The following is a 17,969-nucleotide window of genomic DNA, read 5'->3' as shown; positions in this document are numbered from 1 at the left end:
TTTAAATTTCTAGAATGTCAAACTAATCTAGTTTCTTATGAAAAGACGGGAGTACCAAATACACCACAATCTTTCAAATATCAACCTATAAGTCTTACACCAAGTGTGATCGTCTATGGAAAAAGTCGAGACAACACAACAACTATGGTATACACTTTGTGTGATCGTCTATGGATACGGGATCGAGACAATACAACAATAAAGTGTTCACTTGATAATAGATACGGTATTAAACGAAATACTATAGGATCAATATCAAGTGATTAGGATTAACGTACAATTATATTTACTTTAAATTACAATAAAAAAATTATAAGTGCGGAATAATAAAGTAAATGATACAACATGATTTTATTAACGAGGAAACCGTAAATGCAGAAAAACCTCGGGACCTAGTCCAGTTTTGGATACTCTCATAATTAAGTCGCTATACAAAATCTAATGCCAACTTCATGTAGTTGAGACCAAGTAGACTACCCCTAGCTACATAGTTTCCTCAGTATCCCTGCGCATTTGACTTCTAGAGTCACGCACATGAATCACCAATCCTTTAGATCGCATTCCAAAGAGTTAAAGATAAATCTGTTTGGTAACCACTCTATTCAATCTTTGGTAATAAGATATTATTTAGTCGTTGACAAAGACTCTTATGTTTAATCTAACTATTATAACACCATGATGCACCTGCCATTCTGTTCGTTCCGTAATTTCGTTTTTCCGTATAGTAGTCAACGGTCAAAATCAACACTTGGTAAACTCATTTAATGCTAATATGCAAAATTAATTACAACTAAATTCAAATGTTTCATTTAATAATTTTTCAATCATAAATATCATTTTACATGAAGAATGTGTATTCGTAACTCGCAGTTTTGTAAGACAGAAAAATTTCTTTATACACAACATTTTTCGTGTACGTTTCTTTTTTTAACAATGGTGCCTTTAGTCGCTAATATCTTGTTGATGCTTGACATTCCACTTGAGAAGTGCCTCTAGGCGTTAATATGATTCTTGTATTGATGAATTCAGTTCTAAAATTTATATGATTCTTGTAACTGGGGCGTTAATATCCATTTACACAACAAAAATAAAATGTGAAAAAAAAACAACTAAAGTAAACGTATAAGAGCAAGCAGAATTTACTTATTGATTTCTGCATTTTTTTTCTTTTTTACATTTAAATTTTAAGAAGAACTTGGAAAAAAAATTCTCTGCCATTTATCCTTGGATTACAGACTTTATAGGAGACTCTTAATCAAAAAACAAATAAATGAATAAAAGAATTTAGTTTTTTTCCCCACATTCTCGTATAGTTCTGACATTGCGTTTTGTTCGTACCAAAGTCAAAGTGCAAAGCCCCATTGTACATGTGAAACAGAGTTTTTTCCACCAAGACACGTATCTATGGTTATCAAAGGAAAAAGAAAACACTTGGGGTGAAACCCCAACTCTGTCTTCTCCCCCCACCTGCTTATACTCTAATCTCTTCTTCTTCTTTTTTCTTGCTTTCTATTTCTCTTTTTGTTTCTGTCTCTCGAGAGAGACAATATTTAGATCAACTAATACCCAAAGTTTCGAACAATCAAAAGCACCAAATTAGTGAACACATTTTTGTAACTCAATAAATTGAATGAAGTGTTTGAAGATTGAGACAAAAATGATAGCAGCAACTGGGTTGATGAATATGGGTGTAACTACTCTTCCTGAGGAGATGAAGGGTTGTTTTGTTTTACCTGCTTCACTCACACTAACACCGTCACCACTAATTGGATACTCAACTCAGTGAAAACATGAATGTCATGTATCGAATTGAAGTAGTCAATTGCTATAAGTGAATCAATTTGTTGGTTTTAAGAAAGAATTAAATTATTTTTTTTTCGAATTTGAAATAAGTTGAACTTGAGGTTGATCTAATTTATTAAATTTTGAATTTTTTTATATTAATTTAATCGTTTGTAAGATTAGGACGTTTGGAAGGATTCAATATAAAGTCTTAATAATTATTCCCACCCTTTCATTATTTTCAAATTTACATGGTTACGGTGATGGTGTTACTGGTTATGGAAGTCGTGATGGTGAAGGATTTGGCGAATGAATTGAAAAATTTTATTTTTATTTTAGTGAAAGTTTGCGGATTGATTACGGTGGTGGTGCTGGTTACAACGTTGGTGATGATGGCGTTGGTTACCGTGGTGGCGATAGTCGTAATCTATTGATAGCGGAGGTGTTCAGGGAAAAAGAGGAAAACGAAAAAGAGCAAAGCGACAAAGAAAACGAAGATCCAATTTAAGTTGTTTTTCAATTAGATTGTAAAGTTACAGGGTTACTCTTTGTTGCATTATTATGATAGGAAAATATGTGAGGGTAGTTTAGTAACTAAGGGTGTCCATGGTTGAAAAATAGGTCTTTTCTTTATATTAGTATTAGTAAGATAAACTCCTTTGTCTGGTTATATCAATTTAATTACCGAAATAACCAATTTCTAGATTTGCAGTCAATCAATAGAGAATTCAAGGAGTAACTATAAAGTGATGTCGATTTCACGCAACTAGACAATCAAGTCTATTAAATATAAACACAATTCTAGTTGGATCCCATCCGATCAAGGTTTGTACACTAAATTCACAAGACACGAAAAATAATATGAAAATCTTCTTCGTCTTCAAATCTTCAATTGCCTTCAATAACCTGCACAACACAACTTGAATCCTTTTGTGATCAATCACGCACAGAACGGAGTCTGTTAACAATATATTATCACAAGATGTCTTTAGATACCCAAATGGTTATAAAGATCCCATCAATACTTTGATCTAGTTTGAGTGAGTTTCATATCAGAAGAGAAGGTTCTCAAAAATAAAAAAAATAGGTGCAATCAAAGTTTCAACAACCGTTAGTCAATCAAATCAATAATCGAAAACTAAAATAACAATGCAATTATCTAGTTTCCCACCAACGGTACTCGTAGAGCTTCTTGATCCCACAGAAGTCTTTAAATGAGCGATCACAAGAGATTAATCCTAATTAGGTTACTTTCCACTCCGGATAGACGGATCCACCAGAAACAACACGAATGAAGTTTTTCTGGATCTTAAGATAGTTTGCAAGAAATGGAAACTCTGTAATTTATAGACCAACGTTGTTTGCACAACATAGAAATTCCAAAACCGAAAATGTTCTCAAGATATTCATTAAAGTACCTTATTTCGTGTTTCCTATTTCCAATAAATGTTAACCAATATTTTCCAAAACTCCCTTATAAAATTTCTATTATTAGTATAGCACATTAACTAATAATATTTTCTAAAGGATATGCTTTAATTGTTGGTAATTAAAACATATATTATGAAAATAATAATTAAATATTTTTTCAATATTTCAGTTCGGGATCACCTTGAGTATCAAGGAATATCTTTTAACAATTAATGATAGGAGTTATTTACATGTTCAAATAATGTCGACATCTAAAAGTTTCTATCAGCAAACTCTAATTCCAAGATCACACAAAACATATTGGAAACTCGGTTTTGCTCCTTGGGGTCTAATCTGAAAAAGCGGGGGTATAACAACCACACCCAATAATTCGTTCGGAAATCTGTATAGACTAAACTCCAATATAATTCTGGGAGCACCAACTTAAAAGTGAGACTCAATCAAGAAATATATCAAAGAGCTTTATTTTTATTTCTCAATACAATCAGCAAATCAAACAGGTAGAAATCCGTGAGCCTGATTGATATGAGAAATAACTTGGACGGTACCAAAGTCCAGTGCCCAAGTGTCAATCAAGTTATATCCAACAAAGAAGATCAGATTTATCAACTTACTGAATTACGCACGACCTGTGATATTCTAATTATATAAACAAATATAATGCGGAAAAGAAATAACACAAACACCGGAAATTTTGTTAACGAGGAAACCGCAAATGCAGAAAAACCCAGGGACCTTGTCCATCTTTGAACACCACATTGTATTAAGCCTCTACAGACACTAGCCTACTACAAGTTAACTTCGGACTGGAATATAGTCGAGTCCTAACCAAGTCTCACACAGATTAAGGTACAATCGCGTTCCTTACGCCTCTAGAACCACGCCGGATTATGCGAACTTGATTACCTTAGTTAATCTCACCCACAACTAAGAGTTGTTATGACCCAAAGTCGAAGACTTATAACCATGTCTATTCTTTTTTTCAGTTTTTGTTCCGTCTTCTGATAAATCAAGGTGAACATGAACCAATTGATAATCCGGTCTTATACTCCCGAAGAGCAGCCTGGAAATATCAATCACCTCACAATAACCCAACTGATTAACAGAAAAAGTTATTTCGGAATCACAAGAGTCTGAGACGAAGAACTGCGGTGATTACTTTTTATATCTTACCTATCAGAGATAAATCTCGAGTAAATATTAGAGACGATAAATCTCAATACGATAGAACAAGTAAGATCAGAATACACAACTAGAGAGAAAATAGTTGGATCTGGCTTCACAAATCCCAAATGAAATCTTCAAGTCGTTAACCTAATATGATTTTGGAAAAACCTAGGTTAAAGAAGAATCGACTCTAATTTGCAACTAGGACACGGGGAAGTGCCGAGATTTGGTAGTTACTAGAGTTATCCTTTTATATAGTATTTCAAATCAGGGTTTCTTACAATCAAAGCTAAGATATCTTAGTAACAAAGCATTCAATTTTCACTGTTAGATGAACTCCTGATTTAAAATTCAAGCTATGTCTGCATAGAAATTAAGCAATCAATCTCCACCGTTAGATGGCCTTATCTTTTTACACACAAATGAAATATACTTATATTTAGATATGGGTAACTGTACCTAAACATGTATATTGAGTTGGCGCAATAACAGTTAACCGAAGTTCGCCATATGAACATTTTTGTCTTAGATGTATTCGTCAAACACTTCTAGATCAAATTTGATGATAAATAAATCATGAAAGATAATCAAATGAACCTAATTGTGTTTCAAATAGAGTTTTTCAATTGTTCACTATCTCATAGAAATATATATGAACAAATTGAATCAAAATCAGATTGATTCGTAATCGTAAAAGTACTTATACAAAAAAATCAATTCATGAACATTAAGCCGCGGTTTGGAAAATTGATTTTCATTCCTTAAATGATAAATTTTTTATTCATGAGTATGAGAATCATACATAACCGATTTTAGAACTTAACCACTGTATTCGCAAACTAGGTACGCAAACAGCAGATCCAGACGTAGGCCTAGTAAAGCCGTTCGCAAACCCGGGTCGCGAACAATCGTCCCGGACCCAACTCAGGTAAACTCGTTCGCATATTAGGTACACAAAAAATAGTTTTGGACCTTCTCAGGTAAATCCATTCGCATACTAGGTATGCAAACAAGAGTTCCAGACATAAATCATAACAAAACAGTTCGCATACTAGGTATGCATACCGTGTTGCATCCAGGCATGGGTAATTGTTCTAAACTCTCATTTCAATCATTGAAACATCCTTATAAGACGACAATGGTAATCTCACACATACCATTAGCTTCAAGTAATTTTCAAGTGATCGAATGATCAATACGAAAGTTCCCAAGCTAACATCAAATGAATATCTCATACAAATCATGTAAGGTGTTCAAGGTAATTTTCACATGATCATCTTTTGACTTAATATTTAGTTTCCAACATATAAATTTTTTCCAACTAAACTTGTCAAGAATATGATGAACATAGAGAAATAGATAAGTGAGATAAATTCAGCTCAAAATATCAAATGTGTGTAATGTAAAAGTCTATATAGCTATACGACTTAGTCTCATCAGAAGATAGAATAGAATAGACTTCTGAGTGATAGATAAGTTTTAGTCTCCAAATAACCTTTTTTTTTGATGAAGTTCCTCCAAGCTCCTCGGTAGATCTTCTATTTCAATTGGTGAACGCCCTGAAGTCTAAAGCTCAACTACACATTCTATCATAATCCGAGACGTAGCTATAAGTAGACTAGAAATCAAGTATATATATAGTTTTGATCAACTAAACTTGACAAACAAGCTTGAGATAGCAACGGTTGCGAGTTCGACGAGCAGTGCTCTAACAATATTAGATGTTCATTGATTTGGTTTAGAAACTCATATATCCATGGTATGTGAACTGGTTCGCCAACCTACCATGAGTCGAAATATCAAAAGTTTTAATTTTTTATGTTTGAAACATTCCCAAATGATAAAAATCATTGCTTGGGAAAATTTCAAATGATCCACAAATCAATTCTTAAACAATAAATTATTTCGAACTAATATTTTAAAGAACCTTTGGACATCCAGTGTTTGAATCATATTTCGAGATGTTTAAAAAGACAAGCTTGGCTTGAAATTTCTTATTTGCAATAAATCTACCAGAAGTCATAAAACATAGTCTGATAAAGATAGAATGGTAAGATAGTGTGTAAAATAGAATGGTTCAGTCTTCATATACCTTGTTGATGAAGTTCTCCAAATGTCTTCGTTGATCTTTAGTCTTCGAGGGTGATGTCTGATACTCAACTACCAAATTATATACCTAGTCCGAGACTTGGCTTAGTAGACTATAAATCAAGATTTTGGTTTGTTCATATAACATTAACAACAAGCTTGAGATAACAAAACTTGTGGGCTCAACCGAGAAATGCTCTTATAGATTCTACTTAATACAGTCTGATGTTCAAATCTAGACGATATCATGGGATTTTTTTTCTATTGCGGTTTCCTCGTTAACAAAAATTATTGTTTCCTGTTTTTTTTCATATCCGCATTATATTGTTTATCTTTATAATAGGATTTATACAAGTAATATGTATTCAATTTTAGTGGATACGTCCATATAATTGTGATCGATTACAAGACTTGTTTCTTGTAGAATTTGTATCTTGAAAGATAGATAACAAGTTTATTACTTTGCAGAATTCCGATTTGATTATATGGATATGGATAGATTGATCTTGGATATTAATTTTTGGGATCATCCAAGTACACTTCTTAACAATCAGGTTCGCGGACTCTTTAGTATATACATCCTGATCGAGAAGAGATGGAGATATAAACTCTACATACAGATTGTCAAGGATCATTCATTTGGTCTACTTGTAATTGTATTATGTTTTTTCCATACAGGTTACCGAACACAAAAATAAAATAAAAATGGTGGTGTACTTGGTACCCTCTCCTTTTCAGGCACACTAGCTGACCCAAGATCACCAACTGTTGGTCATGAAGAACGATACCTAGTATTTTTACTTCGACCAACTCTTGTCGAACAATCTACAAGCGTATCCTATGAAGGAGCATCCTTAGTGCTAAACGCACCCCCATTTCGAATAGGGACACTCCACCTTCACTATTTGGGGCGAAATTTTCTCAGATTCATTCGTATCTTTGGATTGAGATTGTTTTGTCACTAGTAAACAAGGGAAGTGATTGTTTTGGAATTTAAAAACAAATGAATTTATATATATATCTCGATTACACGGGGAAAGAGAAGATATCGGGATTTCTGTCGAATACTTGGAATTTACGTGAGGAATAAGAGGAGATATTCTCCCAACACTTGATTCTGTCAAGTTTGGGAAGTTTTGAAAACAAGAGACGCGTAATAAAAAAGATTTGGTGAAATAGTTTTTGTGGCTTCTGGTAAAAGAAGATAATAAGATATTCTGGCATTTACTCGAGAGATTTATTGACCCGTGGTTTATATATAGCGTGGATTGGAGTCACAATGGAAGATAGATAGTTGGGGAGATGTTGCACAAAAGAAAAAATTGATGCAGAGTGATCTTGCAATAGCAATAAAAAGAAGAGGAAGAACACGACGAACTGACAGTTACAGACAATCGTTATACAAACGTTACCTTTTCCTTCAGAAAAAACGGTCGCAGTTCTGTTTTATTGTTTCTCTGTAACACTCGGATCTGCAACGCTTATAAAGTTGCAGATTGCCAAAGTAATTCTTTTTTTGTTTTCTTTTTATTCACTTTTGAGCTATGAATTATCATTTTCTGAGAGTGTTCAACATCAGAAACTAAACCTCATTACTGAAACAACAGAGGAAACCATTTTTCCGATAATTATTTGGTAATTTTATTTAATTAATTTATGTAATTAATTTTATGATTATTTGCATTGACATTGAATTAATATTGAATGTATGATTTTTATTAAGTAGTTATGATTTCGCTTAATGGTTCATGATTAATCTAGAGCTCTTGATGTCCCGTGCTTTTGGTTTACAATTATTATTTGAAATCTACTTATTGCCAATATATTAGAATCAATTAGAATGTATGAGTTGCATGATAATTATTAATATTGAATGACTTAAAAATTGGTGAATGGTAATGGAATCCTTAGTCTCAGTTTTCTCTATAATGCTGCAATCATCGTTTGATTGAGTTTTCTATTTTAGTATTATAATTTAAGTCTAAAACCAATCTTCACACGTCTTAGTAAACGAAGGGTAATTTATTTACCACTTTTTTCTAGAACCATCACGTCGCAACTTTTATAGAAAAAAATTTCACAAAAGGTGACATGAGTCAGAAAAATCTTTCCATTTATTTTACTTAATCCAGCATACTAAAGAATCAGTATAGGTTCAAGTATGATGACAAGAGACTCACGATCTTTGGTAAGATAATCAACTTGAAGCAAGTTCTAGAGAAGCATCCGAGATTCTCCAAAAACAACAATGTCACGCCTATGGGATAAAGAAATTTCTTAACATAAGCTGAATATAACAAGTTTTACAATGAAAGGAATGCTGAGGAGAATAGAGTTAGGCGCATCGAATCATATCCACGTTGGTATACTGAAACATGTGGAGAAAATACATAGATCACGGTACCTCCACACTGAAATTTGATAGCCCCTCCTCTGTTTCCCATTTTACTACCTGTAAAAGTCCTAACATTTTTGCTTCTTCTGGGATGAGGCTGAGATGGGTCCTGCTCTGCCCTGTTCGAAATTCTCTGAATTATCGAGAGTTTTTTTTGTTTTTTCCTTTTTAACTTTATGAATTGCCCTCTGATCAAGTTCCCACAGGGCCCTTGTAAACTCAAACTCAATACCGGTTTCAGTAGTTAAGTTCCATGTGTGGTTAGTTAGACGGAGGATAACACTTCCCACGGGTTAAAGCAAGCATCTCTGTTGTCAGCAGAGAACCGGAATAAAGGTAAGAACAGGGTAAAATCAATTATTTAAAAGTTAAGTATGTTTAAGCATAATACAACTAGATATTATCCTCCTACCTAACCTTGTTCAAATTTCAAATTTGTAAGATCTGAACCCATTTAACCAGTAAAGATCCGATTCAACTGACACCTATCTGATGAGAATCGATCAGATGTCCTGCACTCCTGCTAATCCTATCTCTCCATGTACTTACCAAGAATAATTAGATACTACTAGTCTAATACCAGTACTATCTATACCGACAATTAACAAAAGAAGTGAGGAGTATGCCAATCTGATGTTATCCACTCGGGATCTAATAGATTGGAGTAGTACTGATGCGGACGTTTGTAAAGACAAAGAAGGTCACAACTTTCTTTTTAGTTTAAATCATATTGCACATGAGGCAACTTCAGAAAAAAGAAAACAGCTACAATCATGCCGCCATACAATAAAAATCTCCCATGGTTTTTCCGTGACTGTTAATGGGATATCATTTTGCTCGGGTATACCAACCCAAAGACAATTGATTTTTTGTCTTATATGTATATTAATACACTACAAGCAATATGATACCTCCAATTAGCAGTCTTGGGTTTTTCTTTAATTTTGGTTGGTAAACAGGCATGGGCAAAAGTCCTCCCGTCACATCATCACCAGAAACTCCCATAGTTTGAGGTAAATATCTCTGTGTGCAGCAACATCTTTTCAGTTTTTGGAACGTAACCGATAATTAGTACGCAATCTTTGCAGTTGTGGTCCTACGTGGGCGCCATAGAGTCAGTGCACTCCACTCAACCTCAATCAGAGACTTAACTTTTTCTTCTTATTTTAACGTTACACCCTCAGTACACCTTGTTTTTTAGGGTGGTTCCGTGTCATTTCCATAGAGGGAACCTGGTACCGCCTTCACTCTCTTTTCTCCCATAATGAAAGAGAACAAAACAAACCACTAGTCTAGAGATTCGCACCAGGAAATAACAAAAAGTTAAAAACTCATCACCGCCCTAACACGAAATCCAACGAGCAGAGGTCTATAAAATCCTTTTACTTCACAGTTCACACTCCCAAAGTTCCACTCTTATTTGAAATCTGCTCTGAGAAACATAAGAAAAAAGATAATGTCTTCTTACATCGTCTCCTTCAAGAATCAGCCTTCTGAGACTCCTTCAAACACTGTCAAGATTCACAGAAATAACAACCATCACACTGAAGAAGATCATGAAGAACAGGATGATCAGTTAGAAGCTGTAAAGCCCGTTATCAGTAGTCACCTTTTTCTGAAACCCACTCATACATCCCAGAGCTTAGACAAAGATGTTGTTCTCAGGCGCATCAGACAACGTCGGCGTGCCACCAAGGTCCGAAATGCTTTCCAATCATTTCTGACATTTCCCAAGTTCTCATCAAAGACTGCTGCTGCTACTGATGCCAACAAGGATAATGGCAGCTCGACCCATCACCAAGTTAAGTGGTTAGACGATGCTTTTGCAGCTCCATAATCATCTCTGTAAATTAGTTCGCTAGTTGTTATGTCTATGTAATACTAAGGCATAGGTAGTTAACGTTAGAAGGGGTATTCTCCAGTTCAGACCTGAGAGTGTGCATCAGGGGGAACTGTGTTTCTATGTATTCTGAATTGCCAATATTAACTTAGTATTATCTCGTATCAATGAAATTTAAGCATAGTTATTTACGTTTCAATCAGTGGGATAGCCTTGTTTTATCATAGACAAATCCATTAGTGGTGCAGCTCATGGCTGTCACTGCACTCTATCCAGTCTCCAATGAACTGGTCACATTAATGGCCAGGAATTGAAGACAATACTTATTGGACCTGTTCATCTTATAATCTCATGAACCAAGCTTTCTGCAAGTATACAAGAATCAAACTTTCACTGTCATCAGATAAGAGGAATCCATCTCATATAAGGTTAGATATGATTATCAAACAATTACAGATTATTTAAAATAACACACCAAGTACTTGGAACATATAAGAAAGTTATTTCTCCTTTAGCGAAAATACAGATATGAATCTTATTCCAAAAAAAGAATCAGATTCCCTCTGGGGGCATGTGCAAACTTACCATATGGAGTTCTCAGTTTGTTTATCAACTGAAACGATAAGTGGTGACACTATAGCAGATAAGTAGATGCCATTTTCTTTTCACCATATATATTATAAAATAAAATCTCTAACAAATGGATACCATTCAGCTGATACTTCAAGCTTTACTTCCTCTACACAATAATTCTAGTGTTATAATATTGCTCAGTATCTGTAGAATTTGAGTAAAAATAAGAAAATAAAGAATGAAATCTGAATCATTATCCAGAATATGATTCTGCCAACTTTTAAATATGAGAAAGGAAGGAACTACTTGACCGAGGTTCGGTTTCTAATCCAGAAGATCTCCTAAATAAAGCTACTTATTGGTATGGTAACCATCCAAATCTTTGACTGAAAATGTTAGCACTGACGGGTTCAATCCTACAAATGTACTGCAAGGTTAAAATCTCCAAGAAGATTCTATGCCAATAACAGATTCAGCCAGCATAGCTTTTCTATATGAACACTAAATTCATGGGAATCTTACTCGGAATGACTTCTCGGCTGATGATAGACTACATAAACTACTGCTAAGCGGTTATCATGTCATACTGTATGTGAAAACAAAAGCTACAGAGCATATGATATTTTATCTAAACCACTAACATACTAGTGCATATATCGTAAGGTGCAAACAAGATATGCAAACAGAATATAAATTAGGAATATTAAAATTCATTACACTATTTCGCCTTTTACTAGCACAGCAGCAAAAGCAGATCAAGACTGTAATTATAAGACGAAAACCCATACATCTAGATCAAACATCTTATTCCTTATTTAACAAACCGCTCGTTGAGATGAGGCGTAATGCCTGACTGGAGTTTTTCAAAACCGAAGATGACCTTTTAACCTGCATTTTTCTCTTCTTAAGAAAATCCAAGGAGTTCTGCAAGCACTGAGCTGAGGATATATCCTTCAAAATCACCATATTAGGCCTGAAAATCTCGCAAAAAAACATTAATTAGTTCAAAATACAAATTTCTACAGTGAAAACGTTAAAAGATAGTAACTAGAATATATGGCATCCTACCCGAAGGTTTTCGCCTTTCTCTTTCTTCGCTTACTGTTTTCATTGTTTTTCTCTTCCTCAGAATCTGATAAAAAGACTTGACTGTACAAGAAAAAGACTCCGCGTTAAAAATCACCATTTGAAGCACATAAATATATCACAAGCTGCCTAACAGGATAACATACACAAGAAACAGAGGGAAATGTAACATACTTCTCACGATCAACAAGCAGTTTAACAATGTCAGTTGGAAGTGTTCCAAGGTTATGCCCGTCCTCCTGTTCTAGTTCAGTTTCTGTCAGTTCATTGACAGCTCCGTCATCTTTCGATTTTCGAGGTGTTTTTCTCTGAGCCCAGCGTCTTCTCCGCTCTTTACCTTCTTGAGCAATCCTATAAAGGAAATGGAAGTTACACCCAATTCCTTGAAGCTGAATATAACAGACTTCTCAACAACATGATACATATCACACTCTGGAAGTATAAAATTGAACCAGTATACCTGAAATGTCTTCAATTGCATTTCAAGGCTGCTTGCTTACACATCTACAATCAAGCACATAAGCTATCTTATTCAAACTACACCGAATATTTAGATAATCAATAGTCCATTGAACCAACAGGTTACCACTAGTCATACTAAGAAACTTTAAGTCATTGTGCTCTATTCAAATTCAAATAACCTCTTTACAGATCCCTTCTACTAAAGCTGACATGTTAAGGTCTTCAAACCTACAACACTCAAAATCATCCTCTATAAAAGTAAATTGCTCTCAGAGATTTTCAACTAACACCTAATCTCTCACTATCCAATAGATTAGAAATTACAAGATTCACAAACACTGGAATTTAAGACTTACTCAAAACATTCATAGTATTTTCAAGTTTCCAACTAAGCAAAACAACAAAAAGTAAAATACACAATCTAATAAATTCAATATCGTGACAGATTCGGTGCGAGTTCAAAATGAAAGACCAATCTTACAAAAGAAGAACCAGAAGCCGCAAAATCAATAATGAAAATATATAAACTATCATATCCCCCAAGGAACCCATACTCTCATTTAAGCAACACAGGGTGAAATTGAAGCTTATTTCAATGAAAAGTATATAAATACCTGGTCTTGCTTTCTCTCTCAGCTTTCTGGAGCTCCTCAACTTGTTTTAAACCCTAAAACATGAAATCAATTAACCACCATGACTGACCAATACGAACAAAAAGGGATAGAAAGAGAGAGAGGACTCCTCTCAGAGGAGTAACTACCTGTTGGACTGAGACTTCCTCAGGAGCATCAGAGTCGTCGGAATCCCTTTCCACCATTGCAGATTCAGAGAGGTTTGGGTAGGGTTTCGGGAGTTGCTTCCTTGGGCAGAAACAAGGACTACTGAAAAGAATTTCGAAAAGGTAGGTCTTCCCAGATTTGTAAGAAAACGCCGGATTACGTTTCAGATAGTTTTATGGGCTTTCAAGTTTTGAAATTAAATTAACCATTAAGCCCACTGTGATGTAGACACAGAGGGCATAGGAAGGGTGGATGTGAAATTGGTCTCATCAAGCTACATTAGTCGGCTACTTAGCTCTTATTAAAGAAACATGTTTTGAGGCATACTGAATTTTTTTTGAGGCATGCTAAATAATGTCAAAATAGAGTCACTAAATAACAAACAATGTCATCCCTTATCCACTCTTTTTGATAATGGCATAACTACCCTTACATAATTAGTGTTAATGATTATGATTAGATTTGATTAATTAAGAATTTTAAGGGTTGATTAAGTATTAAATTTTTAGTGAAAAATTAGTAGAGAAATTAAATTTATGTGAGAGAGTTGGGATTTTTGAGAGGAAGAAGAAGAAGAAGTGAAAAAAAAATTGGGTTTTGAGATTTTAGTGATTAGAAGTGGCCAAAATGTGTGATTCAAATCAGAGGTAGACTTCTAAATGAGATTTAATGTCCTTTTCATAAGTCGAATCTGTCAAAAAATTGAATTTTTAAAACCCAGATCTACTGACCAGATGAACGGTTCGGCTAACAACTTATCGGCCGAACTTCACTATGTAACTGACGAATTTAGGTTCGGCTGATTCGAACAAAATCTAGCAAAGTCGCATCAGACGAACATAGTGTTTCTCTAAATCATATACTAGGTTCGGATCAAAATTGACATTCCAAGATCAGCCGAACTGATCTTCTAAAAATTTAAAACGAATAACAATGCTAGGTTCGGCTGATTCGAACAAAATCTAACAAAGTCGCATTAGCCGAACATAGTGTTTTTCTAAATCATATACTAGGTTCAGCTCAAAATTGATGTTCCAAGATCAACCGAACTGATCTTCTGAAAAACCTAATTTCATCTTTGAAATCATATTCCATCGATCAAACAAAATAAAATCAATCAAAAACAGGATGGGTTTGTTATAAATACATTCTAAAATATATCTGAGAGCAATCGAGATTTGGATTTCGCACTCCAACATCTTCGATTCGTGTTTCCTTTGCTTGATTAATTGCTTGATTGAATTTGAGTCCAAGATGTTTAAGTTTAAAGGTTATTTTGATTTTTAATTTTAGATTTTTGAGGATAATGGCACTCTAGTAATTAAAATTATTTAAGGATATATAGGTAATTGCACTACTTTTAGACACCCCTTATAAACCCACCCTAGATGGGATAATGAATGACAATGCCTCAAAAAAAATTCAGTATACCTCAAAACAGGTTTCTTATTAAATAAAAATCCTATCAAGCATATTTTGATTTAGTTGTGGATTATTTTACCTACAACCACACTTCTATAAGTTAAATTTTTCAATGAAAATCCTTCCATTTTCTATATTTACTTGTGAAAAGACGAGGGTACCCAAATACACCACAATCTTTTTATTTTGATCACAACCTATACAAGACCCACTGTGTATAAACCTCTTGGTGATACAATCACTCAAGGAATATTTCAACACAGTGTCCACTTGATATAGGATTAGTCCGAACTGACCTAACTCGTGAATTAAATATCAAAGGCAAGTGGAGAAAACCAATACACTTTGTGTGATTGTCTATGGATATGGAATCAAGACAATACAACAACAAAGTGATCACTTGATAAAATGCACGGAAATAACCGAAACCAATGGGATCAATATCAAGTGCCCAGTTGACATACAAAGTGCAATTTACTTTAATTATAATAAAACAATTATAATGCGGAAATTAAAAGTAAATGGCACAACAAGATTTTGTTAACGAGGATACCGCAAATGAAGAAAACCCCCGGGACCTTGTCCGGAATTGAATACTCTCAGGATTAATCTGCTATACAAAATCTAAAACAACTTCGTATAATTGAGACCAAGCAACTAAACCTATAGTTCACCTAGTTCCGTCTGTATCCCTGCGCCTCTAACTTGTAACAAGTCACGCACTTGGAATAATTCCTTTGGTTCGTATTCCAAATAGTAAAGGAACAACAAATCTGTTCGGTAACAACACTTTTCAAACAAGTGATATGAGTTTGACAACAGACTCTTTCGTTTATCCCAATAAACTCCTTTGTCAGGTTCTTAGATCTATCTATCAATACAACTACCAAAGTAATTATCCAGATTTTGCAATCAATACTTCTTAGTCACAAAGACAAAATATTGATGCCGAGCTACTCAACTAATCAATCAAGGTTATCACAAATATAAACTGATTATAGTTGGATCCCCAGCCGATCAAGTTTTGTACACACCAAAGATTATGAACTCAAACAAGCAATCTTCTTTGTCTTCAAATCTTCTTAGATCTTCAATAAACACCTGCACACAATCAACTTGAATCTCTTGTGATCAATCACATACAGAACGGAGTCTGTTAACAATGGATTATCACAAGACGTCTTTAGATCTACAAACAATCTAAAAATCCCCGTCGAAACTTCGATCTAGTTTGAGTGAATCATATATCAGAAAAGGAGATTCTCAAACGTAAAAAAACTAGGTGCAATCAAAGTTCAACAACCATTAGTCAATCAAATCAATCTAAAACTAATAATAAACTGTAATTATCTAGTTTCCCACCAACGATACTCGTAGAGCTTCTCAATCCCAAAGAAGTCTTTAAAACGAGCGGTCGTAAGAGATTTCTCCTAATTAGAGTACTTTCCTTTCCGAATAGACGGCTCCACCAGTAACAACACAACTAGGTAGATTTGTTGGCTATGAGGATTAGTTTGCTTGAAATGCAAACTTCAATATTTACAAACCAAGGAAGTTTGGACACCAAGGAATTTCCAAAACAGAAAATATTCTCAAGATATGATATATATTTCCAAATTCGGTTTTCATAATTCCTGGAAATGTTCTATCCAAATATTGACTGAAATCTCAGTAGAAAATCTCCAATTAGTAAATGCACATTACCAATTTTTATTTTCTAAAGGTATGTATTTTAATTGCTGGAAATTAAAAGCATATAAAACTAAAAACCTTAATTAAAAGATTCTAAATTTATTTCGATTCGGGATTCTTTCCTTTATCTATTAAGGAATATCTTTGAACAATAAAAGATAAGAGTTACAGCACATGTTCAAAGTATGTCGACATCTTTACTTTGTAAATAATTTTTCATATTTACAATCTTGGAACCGATTTACCACACTTCCAAACAAGTTTAGAATTGGTTCATCTGATTTCCAAGAACTATGTGATTGATCAAAAACATTCAATCACCATTCATGGGTTGAACGGTTCTACCAAAACAAGTTTTGATTCTACCTCCATGTGGGTACTAAGATCGGTCACACTAGTTACCAAAAGTTGGTTGACTAGAGACTAGGATCGGTTACCACATCTATATGGTATAAACTTGTATTCGGTTGCACAAGTTATAGGATCGGTCACACCAATTACTAAAACTTGTTAACCTAATACAAGGATCGATTACACATCTTGTGATTAGTCCCAACCAAGTTCTAGGATCGGTCACCCAATGACTAGGAATGGTCACACCAATCACAAATATCAATCATACCATCTCATGTGATTACGTAAGATCGGTTTCACTAATAAAAGTCATACCAATACAAAAGTCAGGCCTTGTGAATAGTTTTACCAAGATACATAAACAAGTTATGAGCGGTTATACTAAACACACATATTGGTAATCCAAAGATTTGCAATGAATAACAATACCAATAAGCCTAGCGATTAACCTTGCGATTCATAAAACAAGTTTATGAATTGTACTTCCTTTAAACGAATGTAAAACATTGTCTCTTAGGACGAAATATTCACCCATACCCATACACATAATCACAATAGCATTCATACCATTATGTCGATGTCTTATATACGAAGTTCAAAAGATAGACGTTATACTTCATATTGCAATTCCTTAATACTATGTCTAACTAGATTATAATCATTCACATCTTCGCAGTTATGTTTTCAATATGCACGACTTGAAAGATACGATAGGAATGAAACAGTTCAAGTCAAATATTACTAACCTCAAGTGGAAGGATGATGTCGTCGTTGTAGCTCTTTACTTCTTCACATTCTTCAAGTCTTCATGTAATACTTGTAAGTCTCATATACTAGTAACTTTCTAGATAACCTACACGAAGTTTATTCTAGTAAATAATTAAGCGACTCTTTAAAT

At 34.1% G+C, this 17,969-nt stretch overlaps 1 protein-coding gene across 1 annotated transcript; it reads right to left on the bottom strand.

Moving 5' to 3' along the window:
- Window positions 1-11,951: 11,951 nt before the first annotated feature.
- Window positions 11,952-13,735, bottom strand: LOC113286191. The gene is made up of 5 exons (XM_026534879.1): window positions 13,585-13,735; window positions 13,439-13,491; window positions 12,537-12,713; window positions 12,345-12,425; window positions 11,952-12,249 (listed from the first exon to the last, which is right to left on the bottom strand). The coding sequence occupies exons 1-5, from the start codon at window positions 13,639-13,641 to the stop codon at window positions 12,081-12,083; spliced, it is 537 nt and encodes a 178-aa protein (XP_026390664.1). The 5' UTR covers window positions 13,642-13,735; the 3' UTR covers window positions 11,952-12,080.
- Window positions 13,736-17,969: the final 4,234 nt, after the last annotated feature.

Source organism: Papaver somniferum, chromosome 6 (assembly GCF_003573695.1).
Source record: "Papaver somniferum cultivar HN1 chromosome 6, ASM357369v1, whole genome shotgun sequence".
Classification (NCBI taxonomy): domain Eukaryota; kingdom Viridiplantae; phylum Streptophyta; class Magnoliopsida; order Ranunculales; family Papaveraceae; genus Papaver; species Papaver somniferum.
Note: the sequence above shows the minus strand (reverse complement) of the source record. Positions and strands in the feature narration are given on the sequence as shown.